Source organism: Drosophila suzukii (assembly GCF_043229965.1).
Source record: "Drosophila suzukii chromosome 2 unlocalized genomic scaffold, CBGP_Dsuzu_IsoJpt1.0 scf_2c, whole genome shotgun sequence".
NCBI lineage: Eukaryota > Metazoa > Arthropoda > Insecta > Diptera > Drosophilidae > Drosophila > Drosophila suzukii.
In genome coordinates, this window is record NW_027255896.1 from 10,446,591 (window position 1) to 10,464,911 (window position 18,321).

General features: G+C 39.1%; 1 protein-coding gene across 9 annotated transcripts in view; it reads right to left on the reverse strand.

The window, feature by feature from the left end:
* Positions 1–3,370: 3,370 nt before the first annotated feature.
* LOC139354073 (monocarboxylate transporter 9-like) overlaps positions 3,371–18,321 on the reverse strand; it is a 253,639-nt gene continuing 238,688 nt past the window's right edge. For all 9 annotated transcript variants that reach the window (XM_070998319.1, XM_070998318.1, XM_070998317.1 and 6 more), the window contains 3 exons: positions 5,395–5,619; positions 5,210–5,336; positions 3,371–5,153 (listed from right to left, as the gene is read on the reverse strand). In XM_070998319.1, coding sequence (XP_070854420.1) covers positions 3,632–5,153; positions 5,210–5,336; positions 5,395–5,619 — 1,874 coding nt within the window. In that variant the 3' untranslated portion in view covers positions 3,371–3,631. The remainder of the gene's footprint in view (positions 5,154–5,209; positions 5,337–5,394; positions 5,620–18,321) is intronic.

Sequence of the window (18,321 nt, forward strand, 5' to 3'; positions counted from 1 at the left end):
ATAGTGTTAAATACCTTTTTAATGAATGCGTTCCTGATAGGTTTCCTTCAAAGACAAACAGGCCACCTTGGTTTACCAATGCGCTTCAAAGACTTAAAAACCTTAAGACAAACACTTATAAAAAGTATAAGAAATCGGGTAAGCCATCTGATTTTTCGAAATATGTGGTGGCTCGATCGGATTTTAATGTTCTCAATAGTCATTGCTATTCTATGTATTTAAGTCGATGTAAATTTGAATTTTCAAATGATCCGAAGCAGTTTTATAACTTTGTCAATGCCAAGCGTAAGTCGTCAGCATTGCCTTCATCGGTACGTTTTAACTCAATGGAGGCATCGACGGATTCTGAAATTGCTGATTTATTTGCCGAGTTTTTCCAAACTACTTATAGTTCGGCTGCTTGGTCAAATTCTAACTACCCTAATCCCTTAAATAAGGCAAATTGTATCTTTACCCCTGAAATTACGGAAATTTCTCTCGTAAGAAAACAACGCCAACTTATTCTCCCGGTCCTGATGGACTCCCCGGGTGTGTGCTTAAGTTTTGTGCGTCAACCATATGTAAACCGATTCTCAAACTTTTTCATTTGTCTATTTCATCGTCAGTTTTTCCTACTATCTGGAAGGACTCTTTTATCATTCCACTTCACAAAAAGGGTGCGAAAGGCGGATGCCCAGAATTACAGAGGTATTTCTAAATTGTCGGCAATTCCTAAAGCATTTGAACGTATTAATACTTCTCATTTGCAACATTTATGATCCTCGCTAATATCACCGTGTCAGCATGGTTTTGTTAAGCGAAGATCGACCACCACCAACCTTCTGGAATTGTCATCTATAGTAATAAATGGATTTAAGAATAAAATGCAGACTGACGTTATATACACAGATTTTAGTAAGGCCTTTGACTCTGTCAACCACTCTCTTCTCTTATTCAAATTAAATAAGCTTGGGTTTCCATGTAATCTATTAACTTGGATCTCAAGTTATTTGAATGGTAGGACTCAGAGGGTTATATTCAAGAACGCTGCCTCAAAACTGATCTATGTGACATCTGGAGTGCCTCAGGGTAGTCATTTGGGCCCTTTGCTGTTTACTTTGTTTATTAACGCTCTTCCCTCTATCATAACACACTCTCGTGTACTAATGTATGCTGATGATGTTAAGCTTTGTTTATCACATAATGATATAGCGTCGGGTTTCAACTTACAGTCAGATATTGATTGTTTTCAGGGATGGTGTGAGTATAACCTTTTAAATTTGAACTGCCTTAAATGCAACGTTATGACTTTTCATAGGGGTACTCCTATTTTTGTTAGTTACTCTCTTCAAAATACGCCACTCGACCGTATATATTCAGTTAATGACTTAGGCGTTCTTCTGGACCCAAAACTTAAATTTGACTGCCACATAATGTCCACTGTCAGCAAGGCCATGAGTGTTCTTGGGTTTAATAAGCGTTGGTCAAAAGAATTTGATGACCCTTATACAACCAAATTATTATTTACCTCCCGTCCGTCCTATTTTGGAATATTGTTCTTCGGTTTGGAGTCCACAATATCAAGTGCATATTGACCGTATTGAGTCGGTACAAAAAAAATTTCTTCTTTTTGCCCTTCGTAGTTTGAATTGGGATCAAAACATAAGGCTACCTACCTATCAGAGTAGATTACTATTGCTTAATTTACCTACCCTTGCAAATCGTAGAACAATGCTTGGTACTATTTTTATGCAAAATCTTATAAGAGGTGATATTGATTCTGTAGAACTTGTAAGCCGCCTAACTTTCAATGTTCCTGTTAGACTAACACGAAATTATTATCCCCTATATTTGCCACGATGTACATCTAATTTTTGTCTGCACGAGCCCTTTCGCGTTCTGTGTAATAATTATAACAACCTTTATCATTTAATTTGCACTTCAACTTCTATCCCGGTATTAAAAACTAATATTTTAACTCATTTGCTTCATTCTTAGATGCTTCTTTTATTTTCATTTGTGTCCCGTCTCTATTTGTTTTTTGTATCTTCCTCGCGAACTCGTATTTTTTGCCCAAATTGATAAAAGGGCCCCGCGCGTAACAAGCACGTGCTTGGTGTCGTTGGGCCACTTGTTTTTACTGCTCGTAGTGCATCAACGTCCATCATATATTTCAATTCCGTTACTTGTGCCCGACAATATTCCAGTTTCCTTTGCCCACAATTTTACACTTGAAACAATTCCAGTAGATATTTCAGTGCTACTATTCAACTAAAATATTTCTTAAATATATTTTCAATTCCAATTGTGTGTAAAATATAACTCAGCCACAGTAAAAATTCCCGATCATAACATTTTTTCCTTAAGATTTGCACTCTTTATTTTTTACTGTGTTCCAGCTGCGTGTGTGTATATTTACATACATATTCTAATACAGTCCACTCCAACTACTTTTCTCGACCTATAAATACGGCTAAACTATTTCTAAAATTAAAAACAAAGTTACAAATTCCACAAATTTACTCCAGCAAATCGTTTGCAATTTAGTTGTGCAGGTGACAAACAAACGCACCGACATACAAACATAAGCGAAGTCTTTCCAATTCCCGCAACGTTATTCCGCTATTCGCACCCCACATACTCGTATGTACATATGTACAGTGTACATACATACGTATATCGATATTTTCGCCAGTGCACAGTGGGTCAAGAGCTCACAATAAATGTGCCTTCCAAACATACAATATTAAAGTCCGTAATTCTTTCATAAGTCCGACCATCCGATATAATAAATATTTATTGACTCTGCCTATCCGACAGTGTGACCGTATATATTTACAGTCTTGATTGGTTCCTAAATTCCAATTGGATTTAAGCTCGTTTCCTTACTGAATTAAAATTCTAAGTTATTTTACGTCATGGCAACATTAGTCAAATCCGCTTTAACCCGATTTATGGCCACAGTTGACTGTGTTTACGTCAAAAGGGCGTTTAATTTCAGGAGGCAGTGTCGAGCGGCAGTCTTATCCAGATGCCTACATCTCGCGCGCTCGCACTGCCGTCCGCTCTCCCTCTCCATCTCTCCCTTAAGTCTCCGCTCTGCTCTGAAGCGCTTAAATTAAGTTAGGCTTAATCAGTTCATGTTTCAAAGTGTACTAATAAACACCTACTCGTAAAAACCCCAAAATACTCCCGTGGTTTTTGGGTACCATTCGATCTTGGGGCTTCACCTATTTCATCGATCAAGCCGCACCGCCCCAACAGTATTAAATATGATTTACCAAACAAAAAGCCAATACGCGTAAATTATTCGAATTGAATAGTCTTTTTTTTTTTGAGCATTGTTTGAGTTTTTTTTTGTTTATTTTGTTTTTGCATATTTATAGAAAAATAGTTATAAAATCCTTTATTTTATTTTTATAAGGCCTTGCTATTATAAAGTTGATGTTAAGGAAACAATAATTTTATTATACGTAATAGTAACTACGACTAAGCTGAAGTACAAATCATTGGTTTCCAAAATATTGATTTTTTCTCATAGTCCTGGCCGTATAAGGCATGCCCACATATATTCATCATTGTTAATACGGCATTGTAAGCTTAAAGTCTAACTGTTATTGTACGTTGTTTAATACGAGAGTTTTCCTCCCGTTTAGTAGCTATCGACAGCGTCTTCTTCGATATCTGCATCTAGTTGTTCTAACGTTTTGGCTCTGCGACGACTAATCCATGGCATAAAACTCCAAAGGCTGGCCCCAGCTAAGAGCGTCAAGCCCAGGGCGTGGAAAAGAGGATTATAATCATTAACCGCCTCGAACCAGTAGTTACACAGCGGCGGCCCAACCAACTGCAGCAAGCCATTGACAAAAAGGCTTATACCATAGGATGAAGTCAATCTTTCCGTGCCAAGCATGTCTGCCATAATCACGGCAGTGATTCCGACGTAGATTCCGGATGCTAGACCAAACAGTGCGCACCAGAAGCATACTGAACTGTAAGCCCATGCAAAAGGTAGAAGCGCAAGGGAAAGTCCCGATATGGACAAGCCGCCAACAAAGTACCAGGTCTTAGGTATGTATCCCATGTCTGAAAGTGCTGATCCTCCAATACGTCCAATTAAGTCTGTCGTAGAGACAACGGAAAGCAGATAGGCAGATAATGATTTGTTAAACCCCCTAGCTTCCCCAAAACTGGGCAGCAAAATTATAAAATTTGTATAGCTTATGGCATTTGTAGAATTTGAAATAAGTATGACCAAGTACATAGGATCTTTTAAAAGGCTTAGATCGAAAAACTTCGATCGTTGTGGCTGCTTGTCTTTGCCTCGTGATTCGACAGCTTGAGTTCCATCTGGTCTGGTCGAGTCGCCGCTAGGACCTCCTATTCCACTACTACCCACAGAGCGAAGCGACAAATGAGAGGAAAATTCTTTCGGCTGGAAAGACAATGTGCTCCCATGATATGGTGTACTGACGTATAAAAAACTGCTGGTCGAAGGCGAGCGTTTGGACAGCCGTGTTTTAGATAAATTCCGCAGAGTAAGTTTGTTGGAGCTCGAGCGACCCTCGGGTACTGCGTACAAGGAAGACTGCGAGTTCAATTGGCCAGGCGTAAAAGTTTGATTTCTTTGGGGTAACCTCACTGGGGTACTGATCTTACGAGATCGAGACTGAAACTCGTCTCCAGACTTTAAGTAACTTTGAACAACCGCTGCGGATGCGCTCCGCACAAACTGTTTCTCATCGTCGGGTGGATACAGTGGTGACGGAGGGGAGTTGTAAGGTAACAAATGCTTATCAGTCTCCTCGTTTTTTGGGGCAGACTCGTCAACATTTTCGAACTTCATCACAATGCCAATATCTTCTTCTTCAGGAATGTCTTCCAAAACCTGGCGTATGCGAGGTACTCGAATCATGTGCTGTTCAACAGGCTCATAGAAAAGAGCAGCAACAAATACATTCAGAGTAATGCCACCCATGATTAAGCAGGAGCCATGATAACCGTAAGTCTCGAGTAGCCAGCGAAGCAGGGGCGGAAGAATAATGCTGCCCAACGCGCTGCCTGAAATGCACAAGCCATTAGCTAATCCGCGAAGCTTTGAAAAGTACGAGGTCACAATGTAGACAGTGGGTGGGAAAGAAAGGCCAGCCCCAATTCCGACCAAAACGCCATAGCTGAAAAACAAAAGTAATAATCACTTTAAAATATATGTCTGCGCTGAAAAAATTACCTGATGTACAAGTACTCAATAGATGATGCCCAGAAGGAGAGTATCATTCCCAGTGACGCAGATGCTCCACCAAGAAGGGTGACTGTGCGATAAGAGTACTTTACAGACAATATGCTCGAAACTGGGCCTGCAAATAAGTTCACACAGTTATAAATGAGGCCTTAAGAAGTACTGTTGCCTCTTACCCAACGAACTGTACAGAAAATAGCACAGGGCCGGTATCCAGGCAGCCTTTGTGGGTGAAGAGTTAAAAGCGTCGGTGAATTCCGAAAACAGTACTCCAAAACTTTTAATAGTTCCAGGGATTAGAATGTTTGTCATACACGAACCCAAAAGCACAAGCCAACCCCATCCACCATCAGGTGGAACAAGATCATAGTCTGAGTCATCTTTTTTGTTGAGTAGGCCGACTGCGTATTAATTAAAAAATATATTTTTAAAATTTTAATTTATACAAGAAAGGAAGCCAACTTCGGTAATCCGATGTTTATATACCCTTTCACGTCGTTTCTATGGGAGCAATCTATATACAGAGCAAAAATACTAATATAACTTTACATTTCTGTTTACTATGTTTTGCTAAATCAAAACAAATTCGTAGTTCTGAAATAATAAAATAAATGCTATGCAGTAAAATAGGTTATGTTTAAAAATACGGAGCTATAATTATTTCCCTATTATTTTTCCATTAATTATCCGTTCGTTTCTATGGCAGATGTTTTAGAAAATAACGTGTTGAAAAAAAAAGCGTCGGTACCTCGAATCGATTTAGCGTCGCTTGTGACCGGTTGTGTTTATCTTGTGCTCTGTGATTTTTGTCAATTTGTCATTAATATCTGTGATACTGGTGCCTTGCTTTGTGACTTAGTCCAACATAATTAGCCGTGCTTGTGTTTTAAATCGACTGTTTATGTTTAATTGTCTATTTTATTATATAAATTTTAACAAAACCTAACTGTGTTTTTAGCCTGTGCATTTTGCTATTGTAACTTCTGTACGCTGTGCTGCATTTGTTTCAATAGCTTTTGTTGTTGTTTTTCATAAATTTCTTGTAACCTCTCTCCCGTTTCTTGTCGTCTAAACTGTTGTCGTGTATATTTTGTTTGTGTTTCGCAAGCCACGCTCAGTCGAGCCACTCTGTCACGCTCTCTCACTCTCGCAGTCTCTACGCGCTCTTATACTTTTGTGTTCTTGTGTGTCTACATTTTTATTGTTTGATCCCAGTGTCAAATTAAGTGAGGTATTTATAATTCTTTTGATTCTTTGGTTTTATAAAAAACTCTTTTTCTTAAATTGAACTACTTAAAAAAATTGCTCTTTTTTGTTCCAAAAAAGATTGTCAGTTTGGATCGTCACCTAATGACGTTTTTATTTACTGTCGTCTCTGCAATATAGTCATACATCCAAAATGTACTGGACTTGTTGGCAGAGTAAAAGATTTTATTGATCTGCGTGTTGGTTTTTCGTGGACTTGTGCCTCATGCGTTGAAATAGACCGTGATTTAGATGGCTTGGTTGCGCTGACCAATGATCGATTTATGAAACTTTTTGATAAACTTATGAGCGTAGTTGCTGATTTTAAAGAGTTTAAGGCGGACCTTGATAATAAAAAAATGTCAGTAGGGTCACCTAAACGCAAAAAGACCGCTCCTTCAAAATCTGCTCCCGTAAAGGCATCAGTTCCAAATCCCAACTTAGCTCCAAATATTTTTACCCGATCGGTAAGGTAACGGCAGCTATGTTGGCATCTACTGGGTCTGTGGGACCTAAAGCTTCACCGACAGCAGTACCCATCGGTACCAAAAGCTCTGGAGGAGTTCCTGTTTCTGCTAGTCAGCCTAAGGGGTCAAACCCTACGCAGCTTTCTGTGCCAACAGGTGAAGTTAGCTCTATAGGAGTCCCTAGTCTCGATAATCAGACGAACGATGTTCAGATTGCTGGTGGTGGAAGAAAGAGCCACTCGGTTGTTCCATATAGGAAGCAATTACTTGTGTCTCTGTCTGTCTTTGAATTTATACAACAGGAATTCCCATCTCAAAACATCACAGTGGAGGAGTTTAAATTTCCATATGTTCGTAGGATATCTTCATTTAAAATATCTGCTCCTCCGGAAGTATTTAATGTACTAAATGACTTAATGATGAATTGGTCATTAAAGAATTTGTTCCAAACAGACGGAGAACTAATAATAGGCCTTCCACGACTGTACCTGCGCCAAAAAACTGAGCAGTTTATTTTTGGCCTATCAAAATGTTAGGGGACTTAATATGAAGCTACCTAAGCTTTATGCTGACTCCTCTGCCTTTTCTGAAGACATTCTGGCCTTTACTGAGACTTGGCTGAAACCGGAGATATCAGACTCTGAAGTTCCGTTCAAAAATTTTAATACGTATAGAACTGATCGCTCTCCTCTTAGGGGGGGTGGGATGCTGGTTGCTATTACCTCTACTTTAACATCGGAGAGAATATACTTTCTTAGTCCCAATGACATAAAATTCGTTGGTGTTAAAGTTTCTTTGAAATCTTTTTCTATTTGTGTAACTTGTTCTTATATTCCACCTGGATCCGACTTAACAATTTATGAGCAACATTTGTCTGTAATAAAAACTGTTCTATCTCATCTTTCCGAAATGGATCTTTTAATTGTTTTGGGTGATTTTAATCTCCCTGACATTTCTTGGTCCCTTTCCACTGACTTACTTGTCTCTACCCCTTTATCTGACCATGACTTCGTTGACGGTCTGTTAGAATTATCATTACAGCAAGTTAGCTTTATACGTAACTCACTAAACAGACATTTAGATCTTGTATTTGTTTTAGATCCGTCTGAAGTCACGGTATCTAGAATTGACCCACTAGTTGTGCCAGAAGACCGGTATCATCCCACATTAGAACTTACAATTTGTCTTCCCTGCGTTGATACCCTCTCTCCTTCACTTTCTCCAACTAAAAGTAGATGCTTTCGTAAATGTGACTTTAGTAAACTCAACAACTTGATTTCACAATATAACTGGAAAAATTTATATAATTGCTTGGATATTGAAAGTGCCACGCAACTATTTTATAGTGTCCTAAACTCTTTTTTCTGTGAATGTGTTCCTGATAGTTATACCCGTTACTCGTAGAGTAAAAGGGTATACTAGATTCGACGGAAACTATGTAACAGGCAGAAGGAAGCGTTTCCGACCCCATAAACTATATATATTCTTGATCAGGATCACTAGCCGAGTCGATCTAGCCATGTCCGTCTGTCCGGATGAACGCTGAGATCTCGGAAACTATGGGAGCTAGGCTATTCAGATTTGGCGTGCAGATTCCTGAGCTTCTTACGCAGCGCAAGTTTGTTTCAGCAATGTGCCACGCCCACTCTTACGCCCACAAACCGTCCAAAACTGGGGCTCCTACAGTTTTAATACTAGTAACTACACTGTATTGTTCTCATCAATATCTATCGATTGACCCATTACGCTTAAGTCTGTCGCCCGCTCAAATATCCATATATTGAGATCGCAGGTAGCTGGCGTATTGCAATCTCGCTTTGCTGATTGCATATCCCCATCTCCCCTTGGCCCCTTTAGCTGAGTAGCGGTTATCTGATAGTCGAGGCACTCGACTATAGCGTTACTCCTTGTTCTTTATGGTTTTTAAACGATTTATTATTTTAATAACGAAATTACCACCACTTTTTAAATAGGATAAAAAATCAATTTGACAGAAGCATAGATATGACGATGCTTTATTTTTGTTTCGGACCGGTTGTAAGTGCAAGCCACATAAGCTTACCAACAGCCTGTATTTGCAGTAAATCCTTTATATAATGCGAATGGCCCAGGGAAATTGATTACCCATTTGCATCCGATCACACGTCGATTTCTAGGTCAGACCGATTGTGCTGTGGTCGACCATGCCCTACACGTACATCCTTGTTGTCATCTTTCCCATCTTTTCTTTCCACAATCTTTGTATCCTCATCCTTGTTGTCCTTATCCTTTTCTTTTTCAGTTTCTGATGCACTCTCGAGCTGATCGGAACTCTCACAAGAGCTATAATCTCCACCAGTTTATATTAAATCGAAACTTGCTTTACGTCATCTACTGCATCATGATTTTCATTAAATAGGATTTTTTTCGACTACAAGTCGAGTAGTTGAATCGTACAGACGATATCCTTCGGCAGCCACCGTATATCCAACCATAGTATAATCCTTGCCTTTTCATTGAAACTTGCTTCCTTTTCATGAACCTTTGTACAGAGCAACTGCAATAGAACCAAAATCCTTCATATGAGTTATACGAGGGCTGCTATTTAAGTTTCTGCCCTAGGTCACTTCTAGCCATACTAGGTCCAATTGGCATTTTCCCTTAAATAAAGTTCGGACTTTTATCGATTAAAGCTCCATATACCTTATTCATGTGAACACGTTTGATATCGATTAACGATTAATTAAAAATGTACTTCGGCCATATTAGGTCCAATTGTCATTTTTCCTTAAATAAAGTTCGGACTTTTATCGATTAAAGCTCCATATACCTTATTCACGTGAACACGTTTGATATCGATTAACGATTAATTAAAAATTTACTTCGGCAGAAAAATGTAATTAACTCGTGTCTTTCGACGTGAATTATCTCGACAAGAGTGCATCGATGAACTTAAATCTTTATAATGCAAGATCGTCAAGTGACATACCGTGAGATAGAGGCATCCTTGGCCTTTGCTTGGCTGTAAAAAAGATTGGTTTTTCTTTGGATCCCGCACACTTTGAAAATCGCTCAAAAAAAGGCTCGTGTGGATGATTGGTACAAAGAAATTTTGAAAAAAATACAATCACGGTGTTTCAAAAGACGTTTATGAGATCGTCGAATTTATGGGTCATCCCCGTAGAGCCCTGTCAAGGCCGATTTCTTTTTATTCCCGCACTTCAAGAGGAAAATGCGATGAAATGCTGTTAAGGCGTTTAAAAACCATTGTTCGTTCCCAGAAAAACACTTGCTGTTTATGCTTTGAAACAAGTATAGGTTACCAGTTCTATTGGCAATAACAATGCATTCGCTGTCCTGCATGACCATTGCGTTTTGCAAGGCCAAAATTAACCATAATACAATATCAAATAACCATGTTTTAGATAAGACGATGTCCCCAGAGAATATTTGGAAGGAAAACCACTCTCTGCGATCATTGGAAGAGATAGCAAATATGGCAAAGCTAAATGAAATAAAATGAAGGACAATCTTTCACAATTGTTTCCTGAGATAAATCCATGGTTTAGAAACTGAGGAATTATCTTTAACGAATTTGATTCTTTTTCAACGTTGTTCGACCCTGACCTTCCAGTTGGCTAAGTAATTTTACAAGGGCATTAGACGCATCAGGAGAAGAAAGTGATTGTTTGTATGTTTCCTATATAATCGAAAGTGCTTGCAATTAACAAATACTTATTGATGTCGATGATTCAGTAATTGAATTATAGTATATGACAAAAATCGTTCGAAGGCTCTAGTGTGATTATACTGTTTATAAAAATTGCCAAAGCTTTTTCTTTTTTACCTTGTGTAACGGTTTTAGCATTCTCTACCAAGGTTTTTATGTTAATATTTGGATGGCTGTCAGACCGTAGCCTGATACTCATAGACCTCTGTAGGTACATTGTGATACCGAAAGATCTAATTTTTGAGTTTCCCGTTCTCAGTACCCACCTTTCAATCGGTTGGTTAACATAGCTCACACCCGAAAGATTTAATAAATCTCTTTAAATTTGTTTAAGTAAATGCTTCTGTCTGAGGCTGCACAGGCCTTTCTGTTTCTTCCTTATCCCTGCAGCTTTTTCAGAAACATATTTTAGGGCCACGTCTGGCGAGAGATGCGACAGTTTTAACGCATGTTGCCTATATTCTTGTAATGGCTTCTGACGTTTAGCTTGTCCGTTGTCATAGGTATAGCAATATACTTATTTTCTTTAAATAGAGGACGCAGTTGCCCATGTTGTTCCGGTGTTCGGAATCCGTATTAGACTGAGAATAAACTGCCAAACCATAATGTAAAGCTATTTCCAACAGTCTAATGTTGTCTGATAACACTAGATTACAGCCAAAAAAGTTCAGCTTTAAAACCGCATTTTCTAGAATAATTTGGGCTCCCTGTACACTCTAGTGTCCCTTAAAAAAATGTTCCAAATGACTCCAAGTGAAATCCGCATTTTCACAAGTGAAAATTCAAATGAAAATTTTTTGAAGTCCCACGGGATTTCACTTGTTCCTTACTCATTTTTCGTATTGCCTGTCACATGCCTGTGACACGTCCCAAAATCACCCAAATCACTTGTGAAAATCAGAATTTTTCAATGAGTTTTCACTTATGAAAAATAATTTAAAATACATACATTTTTAATTACTTTTAAATTTGTTTTAACTAAATAGTGTTATTTAGGTTTTCTGTTAAAGGACAATTATTGTTAGTAAGCCTAATTTTATTTTACGTTAATTTGCTTTTTACATTGGTCATCGCCTTCCTTAAACCTTTGTACGGGTCCTCAGAATCCTTGGCCAACGCTCCTGATAAAATTTATGGTCATATGCTTGAAAAATTCGATTTATTTGTTTATTTGCATATTTACCTTTTAGAGCTGTGTTTCACCCTATGCAGGATTTTTATTGGCGCAAAACATTTCATCATCCACTTTCGGCTAACGGAACCCATTGAATACCTTAATACTTTAAACTAAGATCAATGCACAACATCTTCAACTTAATGTAACACTTACCTGACTTTATTATTTTCACTTTAAAAAAAGAAAGAAGTAAATCTGCTGCGCACAATTTAAATGGCTTGCTTCCCTTTCAATAACTCAAACAGAATGAACCGAGTATTCCTCTCACCCCTTTACATGATTTCTTTTAATTTCTCTTCGCTCTTGGCGCGTGCCACTGCACCTATACCCTTTCTAAAGAGAAAAATATCCGACTAAATAATTTTTACTTTTTTGAGTAAAAAATACAAAATGAATTCTTTAAAAATGGTACTATTAAAATGTTTTAAATATTTAAATAAATTTTAACGGACTAAATTTCTATAACTTAACTAAAATGTTATATTGTAATATTAATGTGTAATACGTAAGCATAACATTAACAGTAAATTCAATTTACTTAATTTTACTATAATCAAATAATTTACTTTTATAAAACAATATTAGTTGTTTTTTTTTCAATGTACAATAATGCTCCTAAAATATTAGGGTATTCACATGTCGCTGCGCCACGAAAATTTTTCCGCCGAAACATTAGCCGGACATAACGGAGAGACTCAAAAGAAATAACGGACCTGCCGAAACTTGTCTCTGAGAGCGCAGAGCGCATGCAAATTATAAGACAAAGAAAGAGAGGGAAGCTCCGAATATCTGCCTCTCTTTGTTGCACGATCGTTTTCGTAGGCAGTCTTCTACGCTGCGCCGACTTCTCTGCTGACGTCAACAGCGGCACAGCGTTTTAGGCCCAAAAAAAACATAAAAGCTTTTTGCCTTGAGCCATGTCACCGCGTCCCTACTGCAGAACTAAAGGGTAGCTCTCGATCGACTTAAAAAAATTGTTCCACGCTTACACTAATGCAAACCTAAAACTGTGGCGCCCACAGTTTTGATGCTGGAATACAAATTTTACCAAAAATGTATTAAGTTAATAAAAAGTTTGGCACGCCCAATCTAATGCCGACCCGCAGTGATAAACCTTAGATGTGTTACTCAGTCTTTAACTATTAAAGAAAAAAAAGTTGTTCGTAAAAACAACCCGTAATCCAAAATTGATAAGTAAGGATTAGACGCTCACCACAGTCCGCGCAATTTATGGAAATAGCATTTACTTATTTTGTTTAATTAAGTCAAACAAAAACAAAAGCATAAAGTGGACAATAAATTCCAATAAAAATAAAAATCATCAAAAGGAAAGGCTTTCAACTCCTATTGCAACTCGTTCCGAGAATTGACTTCTGTAGTAAAAGCCAAGCGTCGCAATCGCTTGTCCACTCCAGCCACGTGTGCCAAAGCAACAGAAACGGCAATTTGCTCTACCGTCAGGGCCTTCCACCTGGACATCAGGGATGTTACAACTCTGCTTCTGTTGGGCGACCATTCAGCAGATTCAACACAGTTGCAGCCAAGGTCTCCGTTCCGGCGAAATACTGCAAAAACAGTTCTCTGAACTGCGTCCATGTGATCCCAGGGTAGACCGTTTGTGCCAAGCCAAATAGACGCGCTTCCTTGCAAGGACCGACTGAGAGCCATCTCGAGGGCGCTGGCAGTCTAGAGACTGTTTTCGGAAAGAACGTAATCCACCGTTGCACTCCATTATACTGCATCCGCGCTTGCACGATCAGGATTAAAGTTCGGCAATACAACGGTAACTGCGTCATTCGGGGCTTTTATAAGTTCCGAGAAAGTACGATTTTGTGATTCCAAAAGCAGCTTCAGATTATTTTCGCTTTCGGTTTGAGGCCTGGGCAATCCCACTTCTGATGTCGAGGATTCACAAGAATCGTCCTCTGCTTCAGGCTGCTCTTCGTGCTGGTCCGAACGGAAACGTTTTCTGGCGCGTGGCATCTTTTCAGTTTGGCTCTTCAAATACGAATGCCCTCTCTTGCGTCCCTTTTGCCAGCGTCGCTCTCTACTTTATTCTACTCTCGCTCTCGCATTCCAATACATACACTACTGAGAACTTTCCGTTATTCCTTTTTGATGCGGACACCTGCATCCTTCTATCTCGCTCACACCAGTGCACAGACTAACGTTGACGACAGGAACTGTTGCCTTCATTTGAACAGCCGAAGGAACAGCACAGAAGTACATGAAAACGAATGGGAAGCGAAAGACAAACCAAAGCTAACAGTTGTTATAATTTGAATTGGCCAACTAATCTACGACACGGCCATCATGACTTTCACACGTCATCGTGTGTTTCCAACTTTAAAACATTACAAAATATTATCTCTCAATATTAAATAGATATAGATATGTACCTTGAAGTAAAAGCAAAAATAACTATATTTTCATTAATCAGAAGCCTTATAAACTATTAATCTATGAATAACAAATCAAACTTAGCATTTTTCCTTTCTTAACAATTTTCCTCAATAACATTAATCTTTTAAGTTCAAAAGTTATACAGAATTCTTAATACTTAACTAGCAGATCGAACTTACACTTCCTCATACGTAAACAAAGGACAATACTTTTATTATTTTAAGCCTTGAGATCCGGACTACCATCAATTCAAACAATATTCATTTTCCATTTTCATTTGCTTCTCCAATAAGCAATCACATTGTTACATCGTCAATCACTATCTCTTCAGTTTTTTAACAGTTTTCATTTTACTTAACAATTTAAGTCTTGTCTCGACCAACCGGCCAACACATAGCACACAGTTGTCTCGACTATAAACAGATCAATTGACTAACCGGCCAACACATAGCACACAGTTATCATTTACATTTTCTTATTTTATAAATCATCGCAGCCATCACCGGCTCGATCAACATCATCTTCATCCATGACCGCCTCGTCATGCTCTGTGGTCATCCCCTTCTCAGGCATTTTTCGTAAAAATTCGTGGGAATATTTGTAAGTTCGATTGCCCTTTAACGCTCTTAATTTATATCGATCGGCTGGTAATAGCTCAACAACTAAAAGTGGGCCTTTAAACTTTGGGTCTAGTTTTGTCTGGTGTCGCTCCTCATTCTTGAGTAAGACATGATCCCCAACTTTATGCTTAACGACAGTGGCTTTATTCCGATCGAATCTTAATTTGTCATATTTGGAATTTTGTTCCATATTGTGCTTAGCTATATTTCTGATTAGATTTACATCAACCACACTCTCGTTTTCAGCAACGGGTACAAGACCGAATGGTCTAGCTTCTTTTCCAGTTAGTAACTCTATTGGACTTACTTTCGTTACCCGATTGGGAGTGCAATTAAGAGCCAGTTGAATTTCATACAAAGCGTCCTGCCAAGATCCCTTGCCCGTTTCAACCGCAGTTAGCATAGATTTAAGAGTACTCATCACTCGTTCGACCTGGCCATTTTCCCAGCTGGCGCCAGTTGCGATCAAATGTAAATCTATCTTTTGTGCTGAGCAAAAGTCACGAAACACAGTACTAGCAAAGCTACGCCCCTGATCAGCTATCAAACGGGAAGGAACCCCAAAAATCGATAATAAGGACCTCACTGACTTGATGCAGCTTTCAGAGTCTAGTCTAGTGGTGTGAAACAAATGGACGAACTTAGAAAATGCATCTATTTGAACGATTATGTATTCCTTTTGCTAATTTTTACCACTAAGCTTTCCTGTGATATCAATATGAACTGTATGATACGGGACGCTCACTTTCGGAATGGGATGCAACTCAGCTTGTACCTTGCCAGTCGGAGGTTTAGATAACCTACAGGTAATGCAATTGTCAACGAATTTACGGACATACTTTAACATTTTGTCAAACCAATAGTACTCGTACATTTTTGCAAAAGTCTTTTCCCAACCAAGATGCATAATTGCCTCGTGAACGTTGTTAACAGCAGACCACCTAAAGGGCTTTGGAATAATAGGAAGACAGTGAGTTTTCCCATGTCTTTGAATTTTCCTATATAGAGTACCACCACGTAACTTAAAGGTTTTCGCTGTATCCTCAGGAAGTTCTCCATTGCGCAATTTGGACACGATATATGATGTTTCTTCATCTCTTTGCTGCTCTGCCAGCAACCAGTTGTCGGTAATCTCTGTCAAGTTTATACGCTTTTCGGTTATACCTTTTGAATTTTTACGATCTTCCAACACTGGGTTTCGAGAGAGAAAGTCTACATGAGTCATTCGATCACCTGGTCTATACTCAATATCGAAATTAAAAACCTGCTTATACGACCACTATCTTTGCACTCTAGGAGTTAACTCGGCTTTGGATTTGGAAGCTTTGAGCGAATTACAGTCCGTATACACCGTAAATTGACGACCATGCCAGTAATGACGGAGATACATCATGGAGACATATACTGCGAGCGTTTCCAACTCGTATGAGTGGTAGCGTGATTCGGCGGGGGAAGTCCTTTTGCTGAAATACTCGATCACTCGAGGCGTGTTCTCGATCCTTTGCAATAAAATGGCCCCATAACCATCAGCACATGCGTCGGTGTGAAGCTCAATCGGAAAAAGTGGGTCGAATATAGTGAGCACGGGTTCATTGGTCAAGATAAAAATTACTCTTTGTCGTACTTGCTCATGCTCCGGGTTCCACTCAAACGATATGCTTTTGGAAGTTAAAGCATACAGAGGTTTCAACAATTGTGAGAGCTGAGGGACAAATTGCCTTAAATAAGAAACGAGACCAATAAACTGTCTCAGCTGGGTCATAGACTGTGGGGGTGGCAGATCAGTCAATGCTTTTATTTTCCTTGGATTGGGTCTTATTTCACCTGCCTTAACTTCAAACCCCAAATATTCAACACAAGATTTAAGAAATGAGCATCTGGTGATATTTAAAGAAAATCCGACTTTAGTTAGGGTTTGCAAAACTACCTCAAGTCTTTCTAAAGCTTCGTCTTTGGTACCTGCTACTACCATAACGTCGTCCATGTAGACGACTACATACAAATGAACAAGATCACCTAAAGCACAATTTATAGCTCGTTGAAATACGGAAGGGGCATTCTTTAACCCAAATGGCATGGTAACAAACTCATACTGTCCGTCCGGAGTAACGAACGCTGTTCGTTCGATCGAATTCGGATGAATTGGGATTTGGTGAAATCCGCTTGCCATATCTAAGCAGGTGAAAAACTTAGCACCACTTAGTCCACCTATCTGGTCCGAAATAAGTGGCAACGGATACTTGTCAGAAATAGTGTTCGAATTCAGTTCCCTATAATCAAGGCAGAGACGGTCAGTTACATTTTTCTTCTTAACAAGAAGCATCGGGCTTGCAAAGGGTGAGGAACTTGGTCTTATAGTGTTCGCATTCAACAGCTGTTTAATAGATATTCGCACTTGTTCTTTTTCTTCCACGTAATCTGTAAGGTCGTCTCTGAACTGTCTTGTTTGGATCAATCAGCCGAATCTCTAGCTGCCCCGTAGTTACGCGACTTTGTGGAATACCGTTTATAAACGAACCAGAATAATTTTGAAGTATTGATGTTAGCCTATCCTTATCTAAACCACTTAGATCGGTATCAACATTGGCCAAATCGGGAACACAGTCTGAAGTCAAGACAGGCAATACAGTTTTTTCATTAAACATTGCAAGTGAATTAGATGTAATTGTTACACCGATTCCCTGGCTCAAAATTTCTCGCCCAATCAAAGCATTATATTTGATATAACTATCTTGAACTACATGAAAAAGAACTTCGAAGGAATTATCATAAATCAAAACTTTAGCCAGTATCTATAGGGTGCTACAAACCGTAATACTACCAATACCTCTTAAAATTACTACGTTATTTATTCTAGATCCAGACAGCTTCCTTGATGAGCGAGCACTCGGCTCCTGAGTCAAAACAAAATTGGAACGACTCACCAAATTGTTGAAAAGTTACAAGAGGCTCAAGTACGGTACACAGGATGACATCTTTAACATAATCCCTCTTGACTGTCATTGAGCGCTCCTGACGATCCGGGCACACAGTTGCCACATGCCCTTCCTTTCCACACTTAAAGCAGATTAGAGTCGAGCGATCTCTTCCTCCGTTATGTCCAGAACCTTGATTAGCTAGTTGACTAAGTCGCGGGGGCACACCAGACGAGCGACACTCCGCCTTCTTGTGACCCTCTTTTCCGCATTTGTGACATCTGATATTAAAGAATGGTCTTGTTTTCTTATTAGTCGGGGCCGACAAGACGTCGCCAGTACCGCGGCTCGGTCCAGCATCAAAAGAAAAGGCTTTCAACTCCTATTGCAACTCGTTCCGAGAATTGACTTCTGTAGTAAAAGCCAAGCGTCGCAATCGCTTGTCCAATCCAGCCACGTGTGCCAAAGCAACAGAAACGGCAATTTGCTCTACCGTCAGGGCCTTCCACCTGGACATCAGGGATGTTACAACTCTGCTTCTGTTGGGCGACCATTCAGCAGATTCAA